The following is a 23,576-nucleotide window of genomic DNA, read 5'->3' as shown; positions in this document are numbered from 1 at the left end:
AAAAAAAGTGATAGCTCATGGAAGAAATAAGTTTGTATTTTTTTCCCCTTGCAAAGTCTCGTATTTAAAATATACTCTGCAAGGTAAAAGCAACTTGTCATTTCCCCGAAAGTTGCGACACGACGGTCAAATCTCTTTAATTATTTTCCCAAGCGGTGTCAATGGACCCGGCCCAGTGATGGACGTGAACCCGAACTACGATAAAATACGTTCGTCCGTCGTGATAACCGCAGTCGACGATCGTATGATAACCGGATTGCGAGAGACGACGTCCCTTTGAATTCTGTGCATCACACTTTCACACGTAAGTACTTAAATTTTTCTATCGACTTGCTTCGGATCGACGTGTAATATGGTCCGCCGACTGTATCTCGATCCGCCGCTGCCGCTTTGTCGTTGTGTTAACGTAGATGTAGTGCCCAACAGTGTACGCCCTATTTTTCCTTTTATGTAATCCCACAGCAGCAGCTGTGTGTGTGTGCGCCAGTGAAAAAATGTATGTGCCACACATCAGCTGGTAACATCTGTCGATATACTATTTATCCTTTGAGTACTGCTCAAAATATTAACCCAGTCCAATACACGTTGGGTAATTTCTTCGCATACCCTGAAATAAATTATATAATTTTCATGTTGTGTTTAGTGGTGTGATGGCACAAGAAACTCGTACCGATGATGGCATGTACATAAAGCAAGAGACCTCAAGTGTGATACATAATGTGTGTTTTGTTTGTGGAAATTCTGGACACTCCGAACAGTATTGGTTACGTGTACGACCGCCATCCGCTGGACCATCTGATGGCACGCCACATTTTCCATTTTTGGAAATGCACGAACCTCCACAAGGTTATAGACAACCATTGAATGCCAAGCAGGATAGTGCAGTAAGTAATTGTATGAATTATATTTAATATACGATGCTCATTATAAAGAAAATTGTCTATTCATAGCAAATAAAAAAGAATAATATTATTTTATAGAAAAATACTATCCCAGCTAAAAGTGTCAAAATCACTTAATTTTTTTATGAAATATTTTAATTTAAAAATATCTCACCTACTTACTTATTTAATCAATGGTTTATATTAATAACAATACAATGGTTTTCAGTTTATTGAGTTTAATATTTTATGTAGGTACCTATCTCGTATTTTATAGTGATATTTATGTTTATAACCCATACTCTATGTATTCAATTGTTTAATTAAAAGTGCCATTATAAAGAAAATAATTTTTTTTTAATTCTCGAATTAATTTGTATAATCTTCCTATTGTTTTAACATGGATATAAGCTAGACTTATATTTTTTCTATTAAAATAATATTAGTTATTCAATTAAAATATCTAAACTCTGTTTCAAAATAAAATCCTACTTTATGCACATTTCAATTAAATGTTATGACAGCTCTGAGATCTTATATCCTTTACCTTGCTTGAAGTGCAAACTAACATTTCTTGAAGACAACGGTACAAACTTTTCTAACTTATTATCACAGCTAGGCGTCACCGTTTGACTGGTGTGAGATGGAATCAGTACACTTTCCCGACATTTAATTGTCTGACACCATTTGCTCGACAATATATTCAAAAATATATTATTATTATTATATTATATTATATTATATATTATTAGGTATATATTCAAAAATGCATACATTTGTCCGACAGGCGGCAATATCAAGTTGTATTATACATAAATGAGTGTCAAAAATTATTCAAAATTATATAAATAATCCTACAGTCGTTAATATAATTCTACTGTCTATCTATCACCTATCTATTTGGGAAAGAATAATATTTTATCGTAAATAACAGTTCATACAAGTCTACTCACTGTCTGTCTATCACCTATCGGTTAATTGGGAAAAAAAATCTTATCGTAAATAGCAGTTTAGTATATCGACCACATTATTACTTTATGTAGTTTTACTTACCTACTTTAATACTTTAACGCAGAACAATATTATTGTCTGTTTAAAAAGCTATAATAATAAAATAATGAAAATAAAAAAAGATACCACCTATAGGTACTAATATTATGTACTTACAGTAAAAAAATGCAAAATGTAATGTCAAGCAAATGTATTGTTTGGAAAATGCATTGTTGGGCAAATGTGTTGTCGGGCAAATGCATTGTCGGGCAAATGCATTGTCGGGTAAAAGTAGTGGCGGGCACTTGAGGTGTCGGGCCTTTGAGTGTCGGGCAAACATATCAGACCCGTGTGAGATGTGCAGTATTGGAATAAGATATGATTGTATCCTCTTTTTCAATAGAGTATAGATTACACATGATACATTATAGTGCCTACCATAGAATTAAAAATATAAATATATGGAGATATATTATGATATTAATCATTAATTCTATATCCATATGAGTACTTCACAACAATAAGATAAAAATAATCAAAGTAATACTCTTCTTACTTATGTTATTTACTCAAATTGGTTTTTAAAGTTTGTAGTTTGTGAAGTATAATTGTCTTTCAAAAAAAGTCTGTCTTTTGAAAAATATATTAAGAGAACAAAACACTGGCATTTAATATCTCCATCTTACTAGTATGTTACATGGCAAATTTACGCTCAACAGATCATGTGCAGCTTCGCTAGTTTAAAAATTATAGTGAATCAAACTTTTATGAAACTTGGTGGATTATCTTTGTATGTAAGTTTTTTTACAATAGTTTAGTTTTTTAAGTGAGTTATTAGCATTTTTAATTTATGCTATATTATAAACGCAAAACTTGCTAAGAAAATATATTATCATAAAAAAAACCACATATAAACACAGATAATATTCATACCATCATGTTTCATAATAAGTCAGTTCACTCTGTTTTTTAAACTAACCAAGCTACACGTAACCTACAGAACGTAAATTTTCTGTTACTCATTTTCAAGGCAACAAATTTCTGTATAATGTCCTCTTAAAATATTTTTCAAAAGATAATGAGACTTGTAGTTTTTCTTGTAAAATAATTATATTACATGTATTACAAACATTTTAACCAAATGTTACTTTTCTCATTTCTGTTATCTTAACAACCACCCAAGAATACCAAGTCGATAATAATTTTTTTAAATTTTATGTTTTGTTAGACCGTAAAAATTATGTTAATTTAGACAAATAGATTTTAAAAATGTATGGAAGTATGTTTTTAAACAGAATAAATGATGCTGGAAGGGTATATTAATAGTAACTAAATATCAGTAGTATTTATTGTGAAACTCATTATACATTTTATAATTGAACATCTATGGTAATTGAGACACATAGTCGTTGAAATAGAATTGTATTGATCTAGTAGTTTAAACATCATGTAGAAATTAAGATAACTTAAATGTACCAATCAAACAAGAATAATCACAATCGTTTTAAAATAATTGTATAGCTACCTAAAAATGTATTAAAATTTAGGTACTTGTGTATAATTTTTTAAATACAAATAACTGTTTATCTATTACAATAAATATTGGTGAATGTGTTTAATTATTGATAAACCATTTGTATTTAACAGAATTAATATATATTTTATAAATAAAAAATGTTCATTTTTTTTTTATTATCATCAATGTATAATATTGATATACTTTTGAAATTCGTGAATAAAATGAAAACATAAATTTAATCTATTATTTATGTTCATTAATTTCCTATAAACTAAATACTTAAACTCAACAAATTATCACATAAAATACTCAAATTCATTAACTAAGTATAGTATTAAAATTGTATGTAGGGAAGAAATGTTAATTTATAAAAAATATATCTATGATAGGTAATTGTATTTAATATAAGTTGATCAAATAATTAATCATAAATTATAAATTAGTTGTGTCTTTTGTAGTAAAATAAATTGATAGTAACAATAATTACTATTAATAAATAATATTTAAACTTGTGGAATGGATCTATGAAAGTACTATCAATAAAGTCTTCACAGTATTTAAAAAAAAAATACTTCTTTAACAATATTATTTTAAGAATAGAATATTGATATTTAAAAACATATATTTTAATAATTAATTATTTTTTATTTAGATAACAAGTTGTTACTTATGTTATTCACTGTTAATTGGTCAATGGGATCGATACGAAAGAGAAAATGTCCCAGCTAGGCAACGTGTCTACTGGTTAAAACGCTGTGATAATGGTCCATTTACTGGTGCTGATCTTTCAACACAAGGGGAATATGCATGCCAACTATTGGGACTCAGTGTTGACTACACTAATAGGTTATTAAAATTCTATTACTAATTTATTATATTATTTTTTTTTTTTTCGTATGGTTGCTATGTCCGGGAGTAGGCCCGAAGGCCTAGTTCGGACGCCTGTTTGGCAGAATTTCTATTGGGGCACCCGTAGGTTTCTGCCATGCCCCTATTATATTATATACATTTCTTTTACAATTTTATGGATGTTTTATTCTAGTCATAAGGATACAATCATGTCATCTGCGATGTCTCAAATTACTGGAGAGGATAGTCGAGGTGCTAGAATACCACTTACATCAATTTCTACATCATCTGATCACATACCACAACTAAATGGTTCAAATCCAATTAATACAAATACACCTCATTCTAATCCAGGTGAATAATTTTTTAATAAATACTAAATTCTAAATATCAACTATTATTAATTTTTGTTATCATCTATCTTTTTAATAGGAAGTTATAGTAGTAGTAGTGGTACAGATATTTTAGATCTATCTATGCCTGATAAAAATTCTTCTACTGAAGTTTGCTATGTATGCGGAGAAGAATTTCGACGAGGTTCCTTATCTCATGTATCAGCTAAACCGCCAGCTACTGTTAATCAAACTGAGCAACCTTTTTTTCCTAGCCTTATGCTTCATCCTAGACCTCCTCGTTCTAGGCCAATGGATAGTACAGGGCGTGTACAAACATGTACTGCTTGTCATGCTCACCTATTAAATCAGTGGCAGGTATGGTACCGGTAACTTAATGACTTAATATATTAATTATTTTAATGAAGTTTAAATAAGACATTTAAATTTTGTTATTTCCATGGAAATGATTTATTTTTGCAGGTCTATACGTCAAAAGGCATTCCTCACGGTGAAAGGAATTATATTTTACGTAAGCGATTAATACCATCAATAGATACATCTACGTTTATTTGTTTTACCTGTTCACTCGAATACCCTTCGTCTTCTATGAGGTGAAATATTTACTATTAACAATAAACACATGTTCATTGTTTTAATTTTTTATTATATATATATATATAATATAAATATTTTTATTAACTAAAATTATCTATGTTTATTTATAGGTCATTATATTGTTATCCAAATAATATCCGTGAACCTTATTATCCATCATTGACGAAAATAAAAACTCCACCTGGTGCACTTCCTATATCTTCACAAGGCACAGTCCAAGTATGCATTTATAGTGTTAATATCATCCTATAAGCTTTATTGAAATTGTTGCTAAAATCAAAATAATTTTTGTATAGGTTTGTGCAGTTTGTTTTAAATCTGTACCACAAAAACACCAAGTTACTATGTTAATGGATTTACCTGTTGTTCCATCGCCTTCTCCATCTCTTCAATCAATTAAATCACCAGATATTCGTTTTCGGCCTTATGATATAACAAAACCAAATAAATCACAAACACCAACACCATCTGAAGCACATCGTAGTACACATACGGTTAGTAGTTTTTATTTTTCATTATAATCTATCTAAGACTGTTTTTTAAATTATAATAATAACACATTTTTTAATACAATTTATAGGTTAGTTCTGATGTATCTGGTAATGGAGGTCCAGTTCGTATCATGAGTGGTAATAACTTTCGTTGTTATGTATGCTATGAAATGCAACATCGTTCACAGTTGGAATGGTTATGTACAAATGCAGAAGGAATGAATTCGCATGCTATGCATTTTCCATGTCTTACTCAATTATCAAGGTAAAATTGTAATTATTAACTAACACTAATTTACAATCATAAACTTAATCTAGAATTATATTTATATATTGAAGTAAAAATAATTTATTAGGTAAAACATTAAATTTAAAAAGTATGTTTTTTTGATGGAAATATTTCAATAGTATTGAGAAGTACTTTTTTTCTAGTTTTCAAAAAAATTATTTTTTTTTATTATTCGTTGAAAATATGTAAAATCTGTGTTTGACAGAACAATAAGTAAATTTGATAATTTAGAATTCAAAATTTAACATACATTTTATTTATTTACCATGTGTTAATAAAACCTATTTAATTTTTTTTTAAATATTTATTGGATACCTATATATGTTATGAGTTTATGACTATTCTTATACATATAAGTAATATTAGTTATCGTAATAACATTACAAATTATACCTATATTTGTTTCTGTTCTGTCTTACACATTTATAACATGTGAAATGCAAATTTGTGTGACATTGAACTAATGTTGTGTTAGTTTTTTATATTTGAATGAACTAACATGATCAAACTTAATAGTTAGAATACATTATCTGTGGATATGTCCGCTTATTACTACATTTTAACTATATTAGTTAAAATCATTTAAAAACCAATCTAAAGATTTAGATAATGTTCTTGCCTTTAAATTTGATAATTGGTCTAATGTTAAAGATGACTTTTTTGCTAAATTCTAAATTTTTTAAACAGACAAGACATGCAAGTGTAACATGCTCTTAAGAAGAAATTATACAATTTTATTGAGTTGATATACAACAAAACACAGTACATTTATTTATAATATCCTAAATGCAAATGTCTACCAAAAAAAATATAATCAACTAAATATATAATACTTAAATGTTTTATTTCTACATTTTATAATATTAAGTAACATTTGATATTAAAAATGTAATCATGGTATAATATATTTAAAAAAAAAAAATGATTGTTTTAAATGTGTTTAAAATAATTAATTTTATTATATTATAAAATAAATAATTTTTATATTGTATTAAAAATTTTAATTTAGATCATCAGAAAATTATTGCGTTGAATCCCAAGGTAGAGTATTAGCCTGTTCTAAGTGTGTTTCACAGCTATCTGCCCAATGGAATTCTATGGAAGCCAACAGGGTCCCTTTAGAACATAGGAGGTATGATAAAAACAAAATAGTTATTCATATGACATATTTATTTAATTTTAATTTTAAACTATTTTAGGTATAACGTTTCTGGTTTGAATGCTAATGGTTATAATACTCAACAAATATCTAGTCGAAATGATGTTTCGTCCATTTATTGTTTCTTATGCAACCACCACTCAGATTTAACTTATGCCAGAGTTTTATACAGCCGTCCACAAGTAATTTATCTTCTACAATTTATAATAACTTTCATTATTGATTTTTAATGTAACATGGTTTTAGGGTCGAAATGCACCATATTTCCCATATCTTTTAAAACACGAAACTACACAAGGTGCAGAACAATTGCGTGAAGATGGATCTGCATTAGTTTGTACATTTTGTTACCATGCTTATGTTGCTCAGTGGCGAGATTATGAATCAAGTTCCATACCAATTCCTCAGCATGAAAGAAGTTATAACCATAAGGAATATGTATGTTACGTTTGTACACAAAGAGGTGGACGTCGGCATATTCGATCACTTGCAGTTAATGTAATATTTGATTTAACTTTTTATAAGTATTTGATATATTTGGTTAAAATAACTTACATTTTATTTTTTAGGACTATCCCTTTCTACGCTATCATCGTCAAATTGACCAAGCATTATTACTAGAAAATGGAGAGTTTGCAGTTGTTTGTGTTGAATGTTATGAAACTATACATATACAAGCTATTGAATATGAACGGTTTGGTATGCCATTAGATAAACAAAGTCTTCAAAATACTAATACAGTTAAAATGGTGAAGCAAGAAGACAATTATAGTCAACGAGTACCACAAAATATGACAGTTGAAAAAGCACAGGTATAAACACTTTTGATAATGAACAGTATATAAAATACCCTACTCCCCACTCATCATTACAATCAGATCCCTTCTTCACACGCTCACCGAATTAGAGTTTGATGTACAGTTTCTCTGGGTCCCTGGCCACATAGGGATCTCCAGTAACAAGACTGCAGACACACTGGCTAAATCGACAGCCTCCTTATGCTGTCCCCCAACCAGCATAATACCCTGATCTGACCTTGCCCAATGCTAAAAAAATAGCGTTGATAAATTATGGTTCAGATACTGGGAAGGTCTTCCCACTCATTTTGCCACTTGGTACAGAGACATTGCACCATCCATTTCTCCTCTCCCTTGATTTGATAAATCTAAAGTACCTCACAAGAATATTTCCTCTTTCTTTCGCCTCCGCTTCGAACACACCTTACTACCTTCGCACTCTAAATGATTCCCCCCTCTGCACCCGCCACTTGCAATATCACTCACATCCTTTTTAACTGCCCATATATCTTCTCCCAGTTCTCCCAACGCAAAAGCTATTTGACGCATAGATAATAAAGATATGGATAGGCCACGATTATGTTAAAAATATTTAAGGCCTTGTTCCTGGAGAGGAAGGTAATTGAAGCCTTTTATATCAATGCTTTTATATTGATAGTCGATACTCAATTTTAATATACTTATTTGGCCCCATTATACCCCTTAATTACCACTGATAAAACCGGTATGTCCTAGCCATATCTTAATTATCTATGGTTTGATGTGTACTCTTTATTTTTGTGTATGTATTCTTATATATTATTACTATTAACTAAATTTAATATAAGTTTTTATAATTAAGTTGCTTGGAAAAATGTTTAAATGCAAAGTAAACTTTTATTCTAATTGTATTAAATTTATAATTTCAATATTTATATAACTATTTAAATGTTTTTTTTTTTTTAGGTAAATCAGACTAATAAAGTTCAGCGAAAAAATGTTAAACAACAACAACAACAACAAACTGCTGTTGAAAGTACAAAACGTTCAATGTTAAATTCTAATCATTACAGCTCCAAAACAGATTCAGGTATGTCAATAATTATTAATTACTATATTTTGGTTCATACGAGCTGTATAATTTGACTTCGCTCAGAATGAAAAAATATAGTGCTATCTCGGTTTTAATATACCTCCATTTATGAACAAATCGGGATATATGAAGACTGTGAATTAATTCGACCAAAGTGGAATGTATAGTACTATAGATTTTCAAATGTGGTTCAAGCTTTACCCTAAACTTAACTTATATTTTTAATAACCATATGGAATTTTTGTAAAAATAGTTTAAGTAGTATTAACTATTGAGTATAAGCTACAAAAATACAATATGCTATATTTAAACATAAAATAATTGATTTTTATGAAAAATACAATATTTATTTCTGAGCCTGAACCACTTTAAGTCACTTATAGAGGTCTAATAGCAATGCTATGAATACTCCAGTCTCAAGTAAAATGTCTACAAAAATTCATACTAATTACTTCAGTAGTTTCAAATTCGATAAGCCTCAAATGTGCATTGATTTTTATGGATCATATATAGTTTAGAACTAGCTACTTGTTAAATAATTTTAAAATAAAATATTTTATTTGATACATCAAGGGATCAAGATTAAGAAATTTCTTTAACAAGTTTAAATGCTGTACAATGAGTGTTGGGTGTTGGATTTAGGGCACTTCAGTTCTGTTGGACATTTAACTATATATTTTTGTCATAGACAAATTATGTTGGAGTAATTTTGTTGATTTGTTAAATGTTTTGTAAAAAAAGGTATGTCAGTTTGTTACAATGTTTTATTAAATCATATCTGGTGAGCTCTGTGGGTCATAAATCATAGTTTATAAATATACAAGACAGTTGATTTAGGTTGCACATTGTCGTTTGTTGTCATGTCTTTCAAACATATAACATGGCAAATTTTTTTTTGCTATTAGAGAAAACCCGTGGCAACATAGACCATTGGGCGTGGGGTAGTACAGTAGGAGTTATTTTTGTATATTTTTAAAGTTTGTAGGATTGTATCACATGCTTGTGTATGTGTGGCAAGAATATTTTGCTGAAAATCCTGGGTGGTCATCTATCCAAGAGCTAGCAACTGTGGCCAGTCTACCCTCAATACATTTCTGCAGATTGAGCGTAAAATCGCCCCTTACCAAACCACACATAAGACATTTTAAATTCACAATACTACATTTTACTCTGTAATTTCTCAATTTAAAGTGAATTTACATCTTATAAAATTTTAAAGCAAGATATCTTTGGTATCTTGTAGGAGTTTATTGATATTATAATTTTTAAACAAGTTATGACCATTTTTAAACTGTAAATTGTTTGTCCATTTTAATATTATCATAACTTACTTACTTAAGTAAGATAATAATATCAATAAAATCCTAAAAAATCCTAAAAAATCCTAAAAAATACTCTAGATAATATTCTTGTCATTAAATTTCAATACAAGTAATTCGTTCTATATTTAAAAATTGCTGAATAAAATATATTATTGTGACTGTAAAATTTGCTATGTTGTAATTTTTTTAGATGGAGATAAATGCTCATGTGGTGTTAAAAGTTAAAAGGAACTTTTATCAATTAAAACTATTATTTTTTTTATAAAGTACAAGTTTCCTCATAATGGGCTTATATTTTTCTACTTACATTTTGAAAAATAAAAAGTGGAAGGTTTATTATTAGTAAAAACGTCTTTATTATTAATTATTAATATTAAGATTCAGATGTTAAAGATATAAAAATATTTGAAATAATCCGTAAAAATATATTTGTTGGCAAGTTTAAAAACCTTGACGTACACCATTAATTGTATTAAATCAGTTAATCACAACATATATTTTTAAACTAATATTCAAGAGAAGACTGAAGAACATTATATTTTAATCTATAAATATCTAATTTTATACAAGAAGTCTATTAGTTATAACTTAAACTTATAAATATTTAAATGTTTGGTAGGCGAACTAATTGATGAATATTTCAATTGAGAATACTTAAAGAAGATATCAGCGCACTATTTGTTTTCGCTCTCTGGCCCATGCTCGACACAGACAAAACGCATTTAAGCAGAATCATTTTTTCTGTGTTTTTAAGTAATCTTAGGGTAAAATCACCCGTTACAAAAAAGAAAAAGAATAATATTTTTTAGGGAATGACGTATTGATGTTATAATAATTTGTTGTTATTTGATTTTGTATTCAACTTTCAAAATAAACTAAAAAATTCTGTAAATTTAAATTATGTTTAAATTGTTTTGAGATAATATTTCAATATAGCATAGGGATGATAATATGTCATTCCCTCAAAAATGTTTATCTCTATATTTTTTTGTAATGGGTGATATTACCCTTAAATTACTTAAAAACATAGGAAAAATGCCTCTGCGTAAATGCATTTTGTCTATGTTGCGCGTGAACCAGAGAGAGAAAACAAATAGCACACTGGCATCGTCTTAACACATGTTATAATAATTTATGAGCTATTCATTTAAAATTTGATTTATATGTATCAAAGTTTTCCCAAAAATATCATGTTTTGGAATAAGGAATCAAAAACTAAAAAAATAATAAATGATAACAGTAAACAATATCTTAAAACATTTATAGCATGGTTTTAATATTTTTTATATGTATATGTTAGTATTGTGTTTGGATTTGATATACGAAAATTCTATCTTTTTGTAGTACTTTACCTGAATAAACTGGTTTGTAGTTATTGAATAACCAGTTGACCACTGTCCAGTTATATGGCCTTTAACCTTTAAAAGGTGAACTTATTCTATTATTTATTTTCTGGAATATCCAGTTTTTAAGAGATCCCCCCTTTTCTATTGAACCCATAGGTCGTGTTTTTTTATATTTAAAATATATTTTGTGGAGCCGAAATATTACTGATCGTTTTTGAAGTTTGCACTGGTATTTTTAAGGAAGTAAATTATTATTTATATATGATACCTACAATACCTACATGATATAATATATTTGGTGGATAGAAGAAGTTATTTTTTGAAACTATTTTTATACATTAATTCATTAATTATAGAAGTATTCCTATATTATATTACTATTAAGTATTAATAGTAATAGTAATTAAGACGATACATATCATATAGATTATGATAAATTATAAAAATGCTTTTATCTTAAATGTAGGTTACTCAACTACGTATGATAATGACAAAATAACTATCGTTAAGTTTGACATAATTTTTTTAATTATCATATATATTATATTATAATACTATAATAGTAAACCAAGTTTAGCTCAGAAATTTTTATTCGTATTGATTTTCTCAGAATTTGTAATTTTTGGTTTACTTTAAAAAAATGAAACTTTTAAATAATCCAATGAAGGTTTTAACTAATAATCATTAATCAACAAACTTCCGTTGATATAATTAAATTGAAATGCAGAATTAAAACTATCAAATACACGCTGCAGTAGCGAATTCAGAATGTAAGCGACCTTCCCTAAAATTTCAAGAAAATTAAAATATTTAATCAGTGTTCTGTTGATCGTGGATGTATTTAAGTAAGACAACCATGAATTAAAATCGTAATTTTTTTAAAGAGTGCTTTAAAAGTCGAATATGTTCTATACCCACGGCATCCACATGCCAAACTTACGAAGGATCCTAAAGCTTCTCAAATATAACAAATTCTCAGCCCTCGACCTGCAAAGAAAAACCATGTTTACGCAATTGAATACATGAGTTATTTTGTTTATATTTTAATACTATAAAATAATTTATTTAATTATTAAATTGTATTTTCAAATCATTAACATCCAATCACGTATCTTAAAATAACATATTTCCTATTAGTAAATTTGTGTAGGCATGGAAATTATTTAAAAAAATTTTTTTATGATTTAGCTTTTGTATACCGTCCCCCTTTTCAGTTTGTTTAGAGATCTGTGGTGTTTAAGGGTGCTTATTGGATATTCATCCCCTATTGCTAACCAGTGTTGTTTTTTTTTTGTTCTCGTACGTTCGCTGCTCTACATGTATTATTTTCATCATTGTGTGCGGCTTGTATGCGCCGCCAGTCACCGTTCGCCAGTTAACGCAGTATCCGCAACCTAACCACACGTGTAATGCTATTCCATACTAAATAGTGAACTAATAAAAAAATATAACAGTGACACTTAAAGTTTTTCTTTACCGTTAAACTTCTGAAACGTTCGTTCTATTCATAAATAATTATCATTACACGGAGCCGTAATTATAATGCGTTTTAATCACGATACAAATAATGTCCCTTCGGACCACTTTATTCAAGATAATATAAACAATATTCCTATGGCTGGTTATGGAGCGTCTGGTTCGGTGCCTCAATCTTCGAGTATTGTAAATAATATGATGTATTACCAAGGTATTTATCATCTTATTTAGTGACTAAACTTGCATCGCAAATCATATAAAAATCTTGAAAATTAAACCATAATTTTTTTCATCTCGTATTTGAAAAAAATCATAAATATTACTATTATTTAGAAATTTGTATTATACTAAGGTCAATTGGGTCCTTCGAGAGTGACGCGTTAGTATATTGCGTTGGTAATATGTCAAGCATGAGGGAAAAACTACGGGTGCATTGAAAAATCTAATAGTGTATACTGCATTGTTATACCCATTTTAAAGCCGATGATTTCGGTTGTACTAATTAAAAAAATAATAATCTAATAAACCTAAAATGTTCAGCAATGTTTTGACACTTTTAAACTTTTAAACAAGTACAAATCTATTTCTTTTCTTTTTGGAAAAATAGAATTTTTAAATTCAATAGATATACATTTTTTCTTCGATTTTATTGCTCAGCCTGAAAGTTTTATTGATATGAAGTTTTCTAAATTTTATTATTATTATTCGTTTTATAAAAAAAATATACGATCTGTATCATTATTAATATGTCACAATGATAATAAAGGCTAAAATTTAGACGCTAAAAAAATGTAAATAATAATTGTATAATATTTTATGAAATAAAAACCTTCTGGTTATTGAATATACTTTCCACGTTATTAATAGTTCTAACTATATGAATCCTAAAAATTAAATTAATTCTAACTACATGAATCTAAAACATCGTCGAATGTGCTTTGTGATATATTAATATTTATGTACTATATAGTATAAAACATAGTTTATAGGATTTTATAGTGATTTAAAAATTATAGTGTATATGTTTATAAACAATTACATTTCCGTTCAAAACTGTGCATGGGCTAAACTGTGTAATTTAACTTGTAATATAATAAACTAATAATATTACGTGAATATTATGGCGTTCTGAATTTCTGATGTGTTTTGTCAGGAAGTTGGCGGTCTCGTTTACACTTGTATTAAAGGGGGTGGTAAAGCCCAGATGTTACATTGCCAAACACAAACAACTATATCGCCCTTTAAGTGATAATCGTCATATTCCTCGTCCCTTCTATTTATAAAGAGGGTTCTCGAATTTATAGTGTGATATGACTCATCATTCATATACACGGTACACCGTCATAACATTTTTTTATATTGTCTTATAGTAACAAAAAAAATCACGATTTTAAGTTAGTCTTAGGAACATGATTAGGTGTCTGCCTGTTGGCAGAGTTGTCTGTCCTGCTAACTAGAATTTCGCTAGTTACACAAAAATAAAACGGTTAATATTTAATTTTATTATCACAACAGTTCACTTTTAAAAAAAAAATGTAACTCTGCCCTAAACATTAAATTACTGTGAGGACGTTTCGACGTCGTTTTAGCACAGAATAATTGTCTATGATCTAAGTGCGTATTAATAAATAGATGCCCTACGTTCTACGGCGCTTTAGTTTTAGATTCTGAGCGGAGTGATGAATGTAATGATTTTACCATGATGTGTGTGTTTTTTTTTTGTGTCTGTCATCACGTTTTGGGGCAGTAAAAATGCTTCGATTTTTGACTTCAGTACCTCGTTCGATCAGAAAGTGAATCTAGTTGGTACTTTGGGGGGTCAAAAGTAAAAAATTTTTAATACTTTTCTAAATAATTGAGAAAAACAAACTAAAAATTAAGGGTAAAACGGGAAATTTTACGCACACTCATTTTTCGACAAAATCGATTTTGGTTTTTGATGTAACTTTAAAACAAATGACCATAGATACATGAAATTTTTACCTAATGTTTATATAAGTATATTCTATCCACCATGCAATTTTAAAAAAATTTCGACTTAAGTTGAACTATTCATAGGCATTTCAAATTTTCGATCATTATTAGTTTTTTTTAAATTAATATCGATAAAAATTTATTTGTTAGGCAGAAAAGCTTGAAAATTTAATACAAGGCTCTTAACATATTGTATAATCGTAGATTTTATTCCTATTATATAGTTGTAAATTGTTGATTCAATAAGATAGTAATAACTTAAAATCTTGTTTTCAAAATCCGCCCATATGTACAGAAATTTACATATTATATACAATATAAGTTTCGTTTTTACTCTCCTCCAAATCTGTTCAATGAATTCAAATGGGTTTTCACTGTTGGATAGCTCAGTTCTTTGTCAAGCTTCAAACTTCAAAGCATAATTGTATTGACTACTATTATATGGTCATTTTACTTGCTGCACAAAGTCAACATTTTTTGTTACATGTATTTATTATTTTCTAGCCAATGTTCTAGCCTATGACCATTGTATATTTTAAAGATTTGTAAACTTGTTAGTTGTGCTCTTAATTTATTAGTTATTTATCTGATAGGTATTTATTAATTACTTTTTTAAATCAGACATACATCTCTTTTAACTGATTTGTTACTCTATTGTGTGTTGTATTATATTATTAGATTATATCACATGAAAATATCTCCTTTCAGTCGTAATAAATTGTATGTTACATTTTTAAAAATATACACTTCAAAAAATGACAAACGCTTCAGTTTTTTTTTTCAAATTCTGTTTAAACGTACATGCATAAAATTAATGACTAATAATATATTGATTGCTTAGTAAATAAGTAATATTAAATGTATACATTTGTATTTATTGTTAATAATGTAGATATATTATAGGATATACCTATTTTAATGTGAATTTTTTTTTTTTAGGTTTAGTTAAACCTCAACCAACAAGTTCAGGTTCAAAACGTACTTTAATACCAAATCTTATTGGACAAGCTCCACCGCCACCATCTCCTGGTGGTAGATCATTTGCTGCCGCTCTTAGAAATTTAGCTAAACAAGCCGGACCCCCTTCTACTCATTCTAATGGTAAGATATTAAATAATACAGTACCTACAATATATAAATGAATATTATAAAAATTCTTCAATTTATTTTAAACATTTAAATAAATAGATAAAGAAGGAATCGAGTCCCAAGAGAAACACCAGCAAGAATCTTTAAAAGGACGAATTACTCTTCCAGGCTGTAATAAATCACAACCAGATAATGTAAGTCTCATAAAAAAATAAAATTGAGATATGTCAGTTATAAAGATTATGAGGCATCATCTTTTTACACTAATTCAATCATTACGTTTACCATCAGTATCATAATATGTATTTTTTTTAATTAATGAATTCTCTATTAATTATAAACTTGAAAAAAATAGGAAATATAATAAATAATTTTAAATTTTTGATTATGTCGTGTGTTCATTAAAACACAAATGATGAATAACTAAAAATTGTGCTTGCAGTGAAAGTTAATACATTTTTGATAATGCACAGCACAATAATATAATGAATATTCTAGTTACCAAAATTATTATGAAATCAAATTTAAAAAAAAAATTATATTATATCAACAACTTTCCTTGATTTATAAATGAGGGGTTATTAAATCTGAAAATTAAAAATTTGTTTAGCATAAAATGGAAATATAGATATAAATATAAAGATAATTTGATTTTGTTGAGAAAGTGAATCATCCGTTAAAAATTAAATTATTCTCTTAATGTTACTAAACATAATATGTCTACTATACATTGTCAGATTAACTATTTATCAATTATTTTTAAATGAATGTAGGTTGTTAAAGGAAATGTAAAAATATACTAAGTTGAAAATTAGTCTTGACATATTTTAGTGAAGGTATATTGTCAGTATTTCTTGCGTAAAAAAATAGAGATTCACTATTATTTATTCTAAAAGTTAAAAACCGTTTTAAATTGTATATTTTTATCTCAAGGAATCAAGATCAACTTGCCTAAATACTGAGCCTCGTAGTGGTTTTCAACCTTATAAGCCTGATGAACAAAGAACTATGATACCTACATCAGCATCTGCACCTCCTCCTCATTTTTCCGTTGACCCTGCCTCATACTCACCTTACCATCCTGCAAATCTTTATTCTCCACATTTTCAACATGCTTTTCGGTAAGTTATTATTTGCATCAATTAAGTTTTATTTATTTATTTACTTTTATGTGTTATTTTAGGATTGAAGAACAAATGTACCTTGAAAGATGTGGAGTACCTTTGTTTCCTACTTCACCGTATCACCCTCATAATAGTCCTCATCCCTCAGCTTTATATGGACTTCATCATTTACAGTCACCATTAGTCATGTCCCCAAGTATCGTAGATAGAATGAAAATGGAAGAAGACAGGCTACAAAGAGATAGAGACATGCAAGAGCGAGAAAAAAGAGACAAGGCAAAGCAACAACAGCGAGTTAAAAATGTTCATACTATGGCAGCTGACCTTTCTGGTAAAAATTAAATTAGACTAAAAATTTTGATATACTTGAAGTATTAAAAATGACTATTAATTGTTATACCTAGGAAGGCGTCATTGATGTCCATTATTAGTCATACAACTAAACCTCAATTTATATGTCTTTCGTGAACATCATAATGTCAAATTCATCAAAAATAACAAAGTTACAGTTACCAAAATCAAACCACCTATGTAATCAAGTGATACCCAGTCAAAATAACAAAAAATCAACAAGCTTCAAAACTCTTATTATGTGTTTCTTATACTCCTGAGGTCCAAACTTCTAATTCTTCTAAATACTATATGGCAATTATTTCAACCTACTTTACATTCAACAAGTACTGAATTAGAATATATTTGATAATAAACTACAATCAACAGCAATGGGAAATAAAAAAATTATAATTCTTTTTTTCTCAATATGCCAGAAACGACATCTATATATCAACAGCACAAGGTACTTATCCTTTAATTATGAGATAAATGTAGCATTTAATTTCTGTTTCTAGTCTAAATACTTACAGTTTCATTTTATTAGGTTGGAAAGTATGTCTGTTATTTACAATTTATCCACTAATTCAACAGTTTTTTGAATAATAAGTTGTAAAAATTTAGTTAAATTATTTTAAGACCATTTTTGTAATGATTAAAAACAAAAAACTCGTTTGAAATTTCACTGTAATGAATGATAATGAGAGAAATAAAATTAATTTCAATGTCCTAAAAGAATGATATTTTTGAACAATAAAATCCACGTTGCTACTTTAATTTAATAAACACATTATATATAATTCATGAAAATTAATAAATTCTAAATAATTTTGGTTTTAACATTTCAGATTGCTAGCTGATTAAATGTACGGTCTTTGTAATTGGTAGAGAAAATCGAGAAAATAATGTTTGATGTTTAGTTAAATATTTTTTTCAATCATGTCACAAATTCTACCTGATTATTCCCAATTGCTCAAAAGGAACTCTTTGTTTTTTCTATGTATTTGGCATTTGAGCAAATCGAATGACATAATCACATCACCCCTATTGATTACATTTTGTTTTACCATTTTTTTTTTTTATATATATATATTTAATTTAGAGAATATTTTTTTTTTTTTGATACTAATTATAGTAGGTATTTTTACAAATTGACTACTTATTTAGAAATTTAAGTAATATTATTTATATCTGTACCAATTATATACTATTTATATATGCATAGTTATGTATTATTGTGTTATGATTTTACTAGGTACAATAATATTACATAACATCCAAGTTACAAAGTACCGTGTAACAATAATAATAATTTTTTCTGTACGATGTCATGCATTATATGATCATTAAGTGAGATCTACAATATTGTTATGTGATATATACTAACTTAAGATATTATTTTCTTGTATAATTGGTTGCTAGCTATTTAAGAGTCATTGTTCAATGATAACGAGCTGATAATTAATAGCTGGCATCTCAATGGCCCCTTTCCCTCACCACTTTTATTTTATTTTTTTATTATATTATTATATGTATTTTTTTTTTTTATAATTATACATAATATGTAATATCTGATACAATATTGGGAACAACCAATTATGTCCTGTGATTTTTTAAGCCTGGTATACTAATCCTTTAATTTTCCCAAATAATAAATAGTTCAATACTTTTAATTTAAATTATGTTCTTCTAATTAATAGTTCCTACCTACCCAAATTTAAGCTATGTTTTTTATAATAATGCTTAAAGTGTCCTGTTTCAGTATTATATTATTTTTTCTACTATAACTTATTCATGAACAAACTTTATTTTCTAAATGAATTTTGTTACCTTATTACTATGTAAAATCATGATGTTCATTGATTTTCATATTATGACTGAAAGCCAAGGCACATAATAAATATATACATATTATATAATAATACCCGCACTCACTCCTACTAGAATAATATAATGATTTTAGTTAATATAACATAAATGGTTTATATATTGATCTTTTTTATTGCTTAAAAATTATTTTGTAAATAAATTATTGAATAAAAAAAAGATTAAAATAACACGTTGTATTTTCTTTATTCATTCTGTCTTCAATTTTTGTGAGACATTAGTAGGAAGGAACATAAGACACCAAAATGACGTCCAAACAGGCAACAATAACAATACACCGACCGAAAACGCCCAATTGCCATAAATCATGTTGTCGACTGTTGACAATACCATCCATTGGCCTGATGCCTCTAGAACTTTAGTCAAAAAATCCACAAACGGCAGTTCAGGATAAGCAGCGTAAGTGATGTATGCAGTAATCCAAAATAATGAGCACATGGGGTGCACAAGTAACCAAAGTAGTTTTACTATTAAACTGAAACAGAAATTAAATAATATTAAAACATTGAGAAATAAGTTCAATTGTATTAATTATGTATGTATATTGTATACTTGTTATGGCTAGATTTAGTGCAAACTGCAGGTAGAACATACACGAGAGCTGTTAAATATCCGAGCGAAAAATTATGCATTGAAACACATAATAAACCAACTCCAAGTTCTAGTAAACAAATTACGTGTAACAGCACCCAATTTGAAGATTTGAAAGAATTTAGACATCTATAAACATTAATATTTACTTATTTAATTGTACAAACAAATAAAATGGTTATAGATGTTAAAAATTTCCTTGTTTAGGTTTACAAAAATAAGTAAATATTAATGAAAATTATTATTATAAACCAAAACAGAGATTTTTTAACACCTATTATAATCATATTTTTGTTTATACAATTAAAAGTGTACACAAAATTCTATTTTTATCATAATGATTTTTTTATGACTTAAGAGACCATTAATAAGTTCCAATTTCATATAATTTAGAAAATATCTTTACATCATGACTAAATAAATATGTATGATCACAACTTTGAGATACACATACCACCCTTGACCTATCCCGAAGTTCTCTGCTTCTGTTATATTCCATTAACATTGCCAACAAATGAATGTGGAGAAACACGAGCAATGGTTTTGTAAATAGGATAGTCGGGATATGCCCAAACCAGATGAAAACTGTTTTTTTGCAATCATACATAATATTTATTTAGTCATACTTTACATGAAGTTAAAACCAATAAGTAATCTTAAAATCAAATAAGGTTATCAGTGTCGATTGTTAAAAATAACTTCCTATAGTTTATTAAATTCAAATAAATTATTTCTAAATACAACTTTTACATACTTTTTCATTATTATTGGTAGAAATAAAACTATGGTTATAGATACTGAACCATAACCTAGTAATAATGCACGATGTGTTGGTATACGGTTCCAAAAATTTGTAAAATATGCTGGTGCCAAATTTGGTAATAATATCAAGCCAACGACATGAGAACCTAATAAAATTCCACTGACCACTCCAACATTCAAATGTTCAGGAATCTATAAATAAATACAATTTTCCAATAATTAATTATATAAATCATCTATATATAAATGGTGTAAATACAGTAGCTTCTGCTGACGAGTCACTCGATTTATGTTCGGAAGAATGTTGAATCCAAGTCGAGAAAGCTTTTAAAAACAAAGCCCCGACGAGCAATACCAAACAAGGCATATATAAACCTAATAAAACAATTCACCTTTTAAAAAATTTGTAGTATCAATAAATTCAAGAATAAAATTGTTATATATATATATTGTATTTTATCATAATATTATATTACAGTATGATATAACTAATATTGTAATTACCAATTGAAACGTATCTATCCGTAGAAGGTAGCAGATAAAAAAAAAATGACTGATGAAATCTTTCAAGCAGATTATTCAAGCTACGGAACATGCCTTCAATAACCCTTAAAATAAAGGAGTACATTTAAAGAATAAAATAATATTAATAATTTAAGTTATATAATTGACACATGCATCATATGCAATACCTTCCAACTTGGAATACACTGGAGTAAATGCCTCGTCCTTCTTTTTCATATCCTTCCAAAGTTATTGCTTCAATACCAAATCTATAAAAAAAAAAAACAAAATAGTGTACACGTCAATTAAAGTAAATAATAAAATATCTGGTTAAATTTCACCTATGAAAAAGCCCGTGGTTACCATCAGGCACTCCAGTAGCTTGAGTCATTACCATGGACATCATTGTACTCAAGTTTGTGTAATACGAGTTGACTTTACTACGACCTATAGCCTATAAAAAAAAAATTAATTAAAACTAAAAAAAATGTATTGTTTTAGAGTTTAAACACTAAATACATACTCCTCCGTCAACATTGTTAAATGTATGTCGAACAGATTCTTTGTTGCATAATCGATGAGCCAAATTCACCAAATCTAAGTTTGGCAATTGGCCATTTAATCCAGACAATTTAATGTCAATGTGATCAATTTTGTCAGAGTGAATTTCTAAATTAATAGCAGCTTGAATAGCACCTGCACGACCACTTAACTTTCCAGAGTCTAATACACCTATATTTTGAATTATATTTGATTATAATTTGTAAGCCTAACACTACTAATTTAACCAAACAATTTAGTTACCAGGTGAACCACAGGAAGTTCCATGATATGCCTCTAACCAAGCTTGCATCCCCAGTTGCTCATGTTCAGTAACCAAAAATATAATATCCTTTGCCCAATAAATTTGTTCTGTTGAAAAATCACATTATACTAGAAATTCAATTAAAAGTAATATAATATTTAATATAGTTAAAGAAATATACATACGGCGAAAGAACTGAGCAATTTGAAACAGAACAGCAAGGCCGGGCAGAGTACTGGGAAAAACACTTGACGGTGCTCGGTACGGTACACTTAACACTATTGATTCTATACTAGCACTTCTTGGCGCTCGCAGAATTCCATATACATTGCGTCCAGTATATTTCTGTAAAAAGATTTTTTCTAATATATTTTGTCAACACATAACACTATATTTAATTGTAGTAATCATAATAATAGTTATAATTATGTAATACATGATTACATGTTTGATTTATTGGACTTACAGTGTTTTTTTTTAAAGGATAATTTAATGTAAAATTATGAGAGTAAGTTTCTAGCCGTAAATTTTTGAATTTTGAGATCAAGTATGCATGAGGTGTTTCAGTTTCATAATCTTGTGCTTCAGCATTGAGTTCTCTAAAATGATCTCTAAACGAAGATCCAGTGTTGTCATTCAACTGGCCTTTTACCAACCCGGGAAGAAGAGCGTTTTCAGAGAAATAAGTTTCTGAAAATATCAAGTATCAACATCAGTTATTTATTATTAGTTTAAAAAATAAAAATGTATATAAAACTTACGTGAGCTTAGACTGTAGTGTGCTAGCATACAGAATAGTACCACAGATATGGTATACATTAATAAACAAAAACGATTGTGATGTCGAACAAATATACTTGTAAGAGCACCATGACCGACCGACGGATCAGTCAACAGACCCATTTTGGGATATTCACTGGTGACGCCTAGTTACTCTAAAAAAAATATTATAATTTATCGAATAATCTAGTTTTCGTAATAAATCACCAATTATACATACCGATAATTTGAAAATATTCTCAAACGACATTAAACTCCAAAATAAAAATAGGAAGGTACGTTCACTTCAACCTTCATAATTTAGATGTGAAAATCCAGAGTATACTAATAAAAAGTGTGAAGAGTATAATCAATTAATGAAATCAAAAACTGTTACACGAAACTTCATAAAAACTAGTGTAGCTCAAGTAAAAATAATATTCAGTCGCTAAGGAGTGTCAATTTAATAATTTAAACTGATATTTTGATCACTTCAGTACTTTAATTTGTTGTTATCGATTGTGATAAAAGATAAAGCCGGTTGAGATAAGAATTGTTTTCAGTTTTCATCAAAATGCCAACCATAATATAGACCTTAATAATTTATATA

General features: G+C 28.0%; 2 protein-coding genes across 3 annotated transcripts; one reads left to right on the top strand and one right to left on the bottom strand.

The window, feature by feature from the left end:
• Window positions 1-64: 64 nt before the first annotated feature.
• On the top strand, window positions 65-19,715 carry px (MAP7 domain-containing protein plexus). Of its 2 annotated transcripts, XR_001506051.2 has the most exons (20): window positions 66-304; window positions 644-884; window positions 4,043-4,236; window positions 4,433-4,593; window positions 4,672-4,949; window positions 5,055-5,185; window positions 5,300-5,408; window positions 5,486-5,683; window positions 5,770-5,945; window positions 6,979-7,101; window positions 7,169-7,310; window positions 7,375-7,626; window positions 7,698-7,940; window positions 8,871-8,994; window positions 16,055-16,216; window positions 16,304-16,398; window positions 17,138-17,325; window positions 17,388-17,659; window positions 17,733-18,124; window positions 18,507-19,715. XR_001506051.2 is itself a non-coding variant. In XM_015511930.2 (19 exons), exons 2-19 carry the CDS (start codon window positions 651-653, stop codon window positions 18,512-18,514), a joined length of 3,090 nt encoding a protein of 1,029 aa, XP_015367416.1. In that variant the 5' UTR covers window positions 65-304; window positions 644-650; the 3' UTR covers window positions 18,515-19,715. The 2 variants fall into 2 exon arrangements, 1 of the variants encoding a protein (XP_015367416.1); XM_015511930.2 differs by lacking the exon at window positions 17,733-18,124 and having other exon boundaries at window positions 65-304.
• GAA1 (glycosylphosphatidylinositol anchor attachment 1) lies at window positions 19,713-23,455 on the bottom strand. The gene is made up of 13 exons (XM_015511911.2): window positions 23,208-23,455; window positions 22,969-23,142; window positions 22,674-22,897; window positions 22,393-22,552; window positions 22,207-22,314; window positions 21,926-22,134; window positions 21,744-21,856; window positions 21,591-21,671; window positions 21,403-21,506; window positions 21,158-21,273; window positions 20,891-21,090; window positions 20,098-20,265; window positions 19,713-20,020 (listed from the first exon to the last, which is right to left on the bottom strand). Exons 2-13 carry the CDS (start codon window positions 23,108-23,110, stop codon window positions 19,735-19,737), a joined length of 1,911 nt encoding a protein of 636 aa, XP_015367397.1. The 5' UTR covers window positions 23,111-23,142; window positions 23,208-23,455; the 3' UTR covers window positions 19,713-19,734.
• Window positions 23,456-23,576: the final 121 nt, after the last annotated feature.

The sequence above is a fragment of the Diuraphis noxia genome, unplaced genomic scaffold (assembly GCF_037042655.1).
Source record: "Diuraphis noxia isolate RWA-SAM2 unplaced genomic scaffold, SU_Dnox_SAM2 contig0002, whole genome shotgun sequence".
In the NCBI taxonomy this organism is placed as follows: Eukaryota; Metazoa; Arthropoda; class Insecta; order Hemiptera; family Aphididae; genus Diuraphis; species Diuraphis noxia.
This window is presented reverse-complemented; position numbering and strand designations above follow the sequence as displayed.

What these genes read in the sequence shown, in the direction of transcription:
- px (XM_015511930.2), top strand. Translation starts at nt 651, where the DNA reads ATGGCACAAGAAACTCGTACCGATGATGGCATGTACATAAAGCAAGAG. An exon ending in TACCCTTCGTCTTCTATGAG is followed by an intron (nt 5,186 to 5,299) that starts GTGAAATATTTA and finishes GTTTATTTATAG; the next exon opens with GTCATTATATTGTTATCCAA. An exon ending in ATAAATCACAACCAGATAAT is followed by an intron (nt 16,399 to 17,137) that starts GTAAGTCTCATA and finishes TTTTATCTCAAG; the next exon opens with GAATCAAGATCAACTTGCCT.
- GAA1 (XM_015511911.2), bottom strand. Translation starts at nt 23,110, where the DNA reads ATGGGTCTGTTGACTGATCCGTCGGTCGGTCATGGTGCTCTTACAAGT. An exon ending in AATTGCTCAGTTCTTTCGCC is followed by an intron (nt 22,315 to 22,392) that starts GTATGTATATTT and finishes ATTTTTCAACAG; the next exon opens with AACAAATTTATTGGGCAAAG. An exon ending in ACTAAATCTAGCCATAACAA is followed by an intron (nt 20,021 to 20,097) that starts GTATACAATATA and finishes TTTCTGTTTCAG; the next exon opens with TTTAATAGTAAAACTACTTT.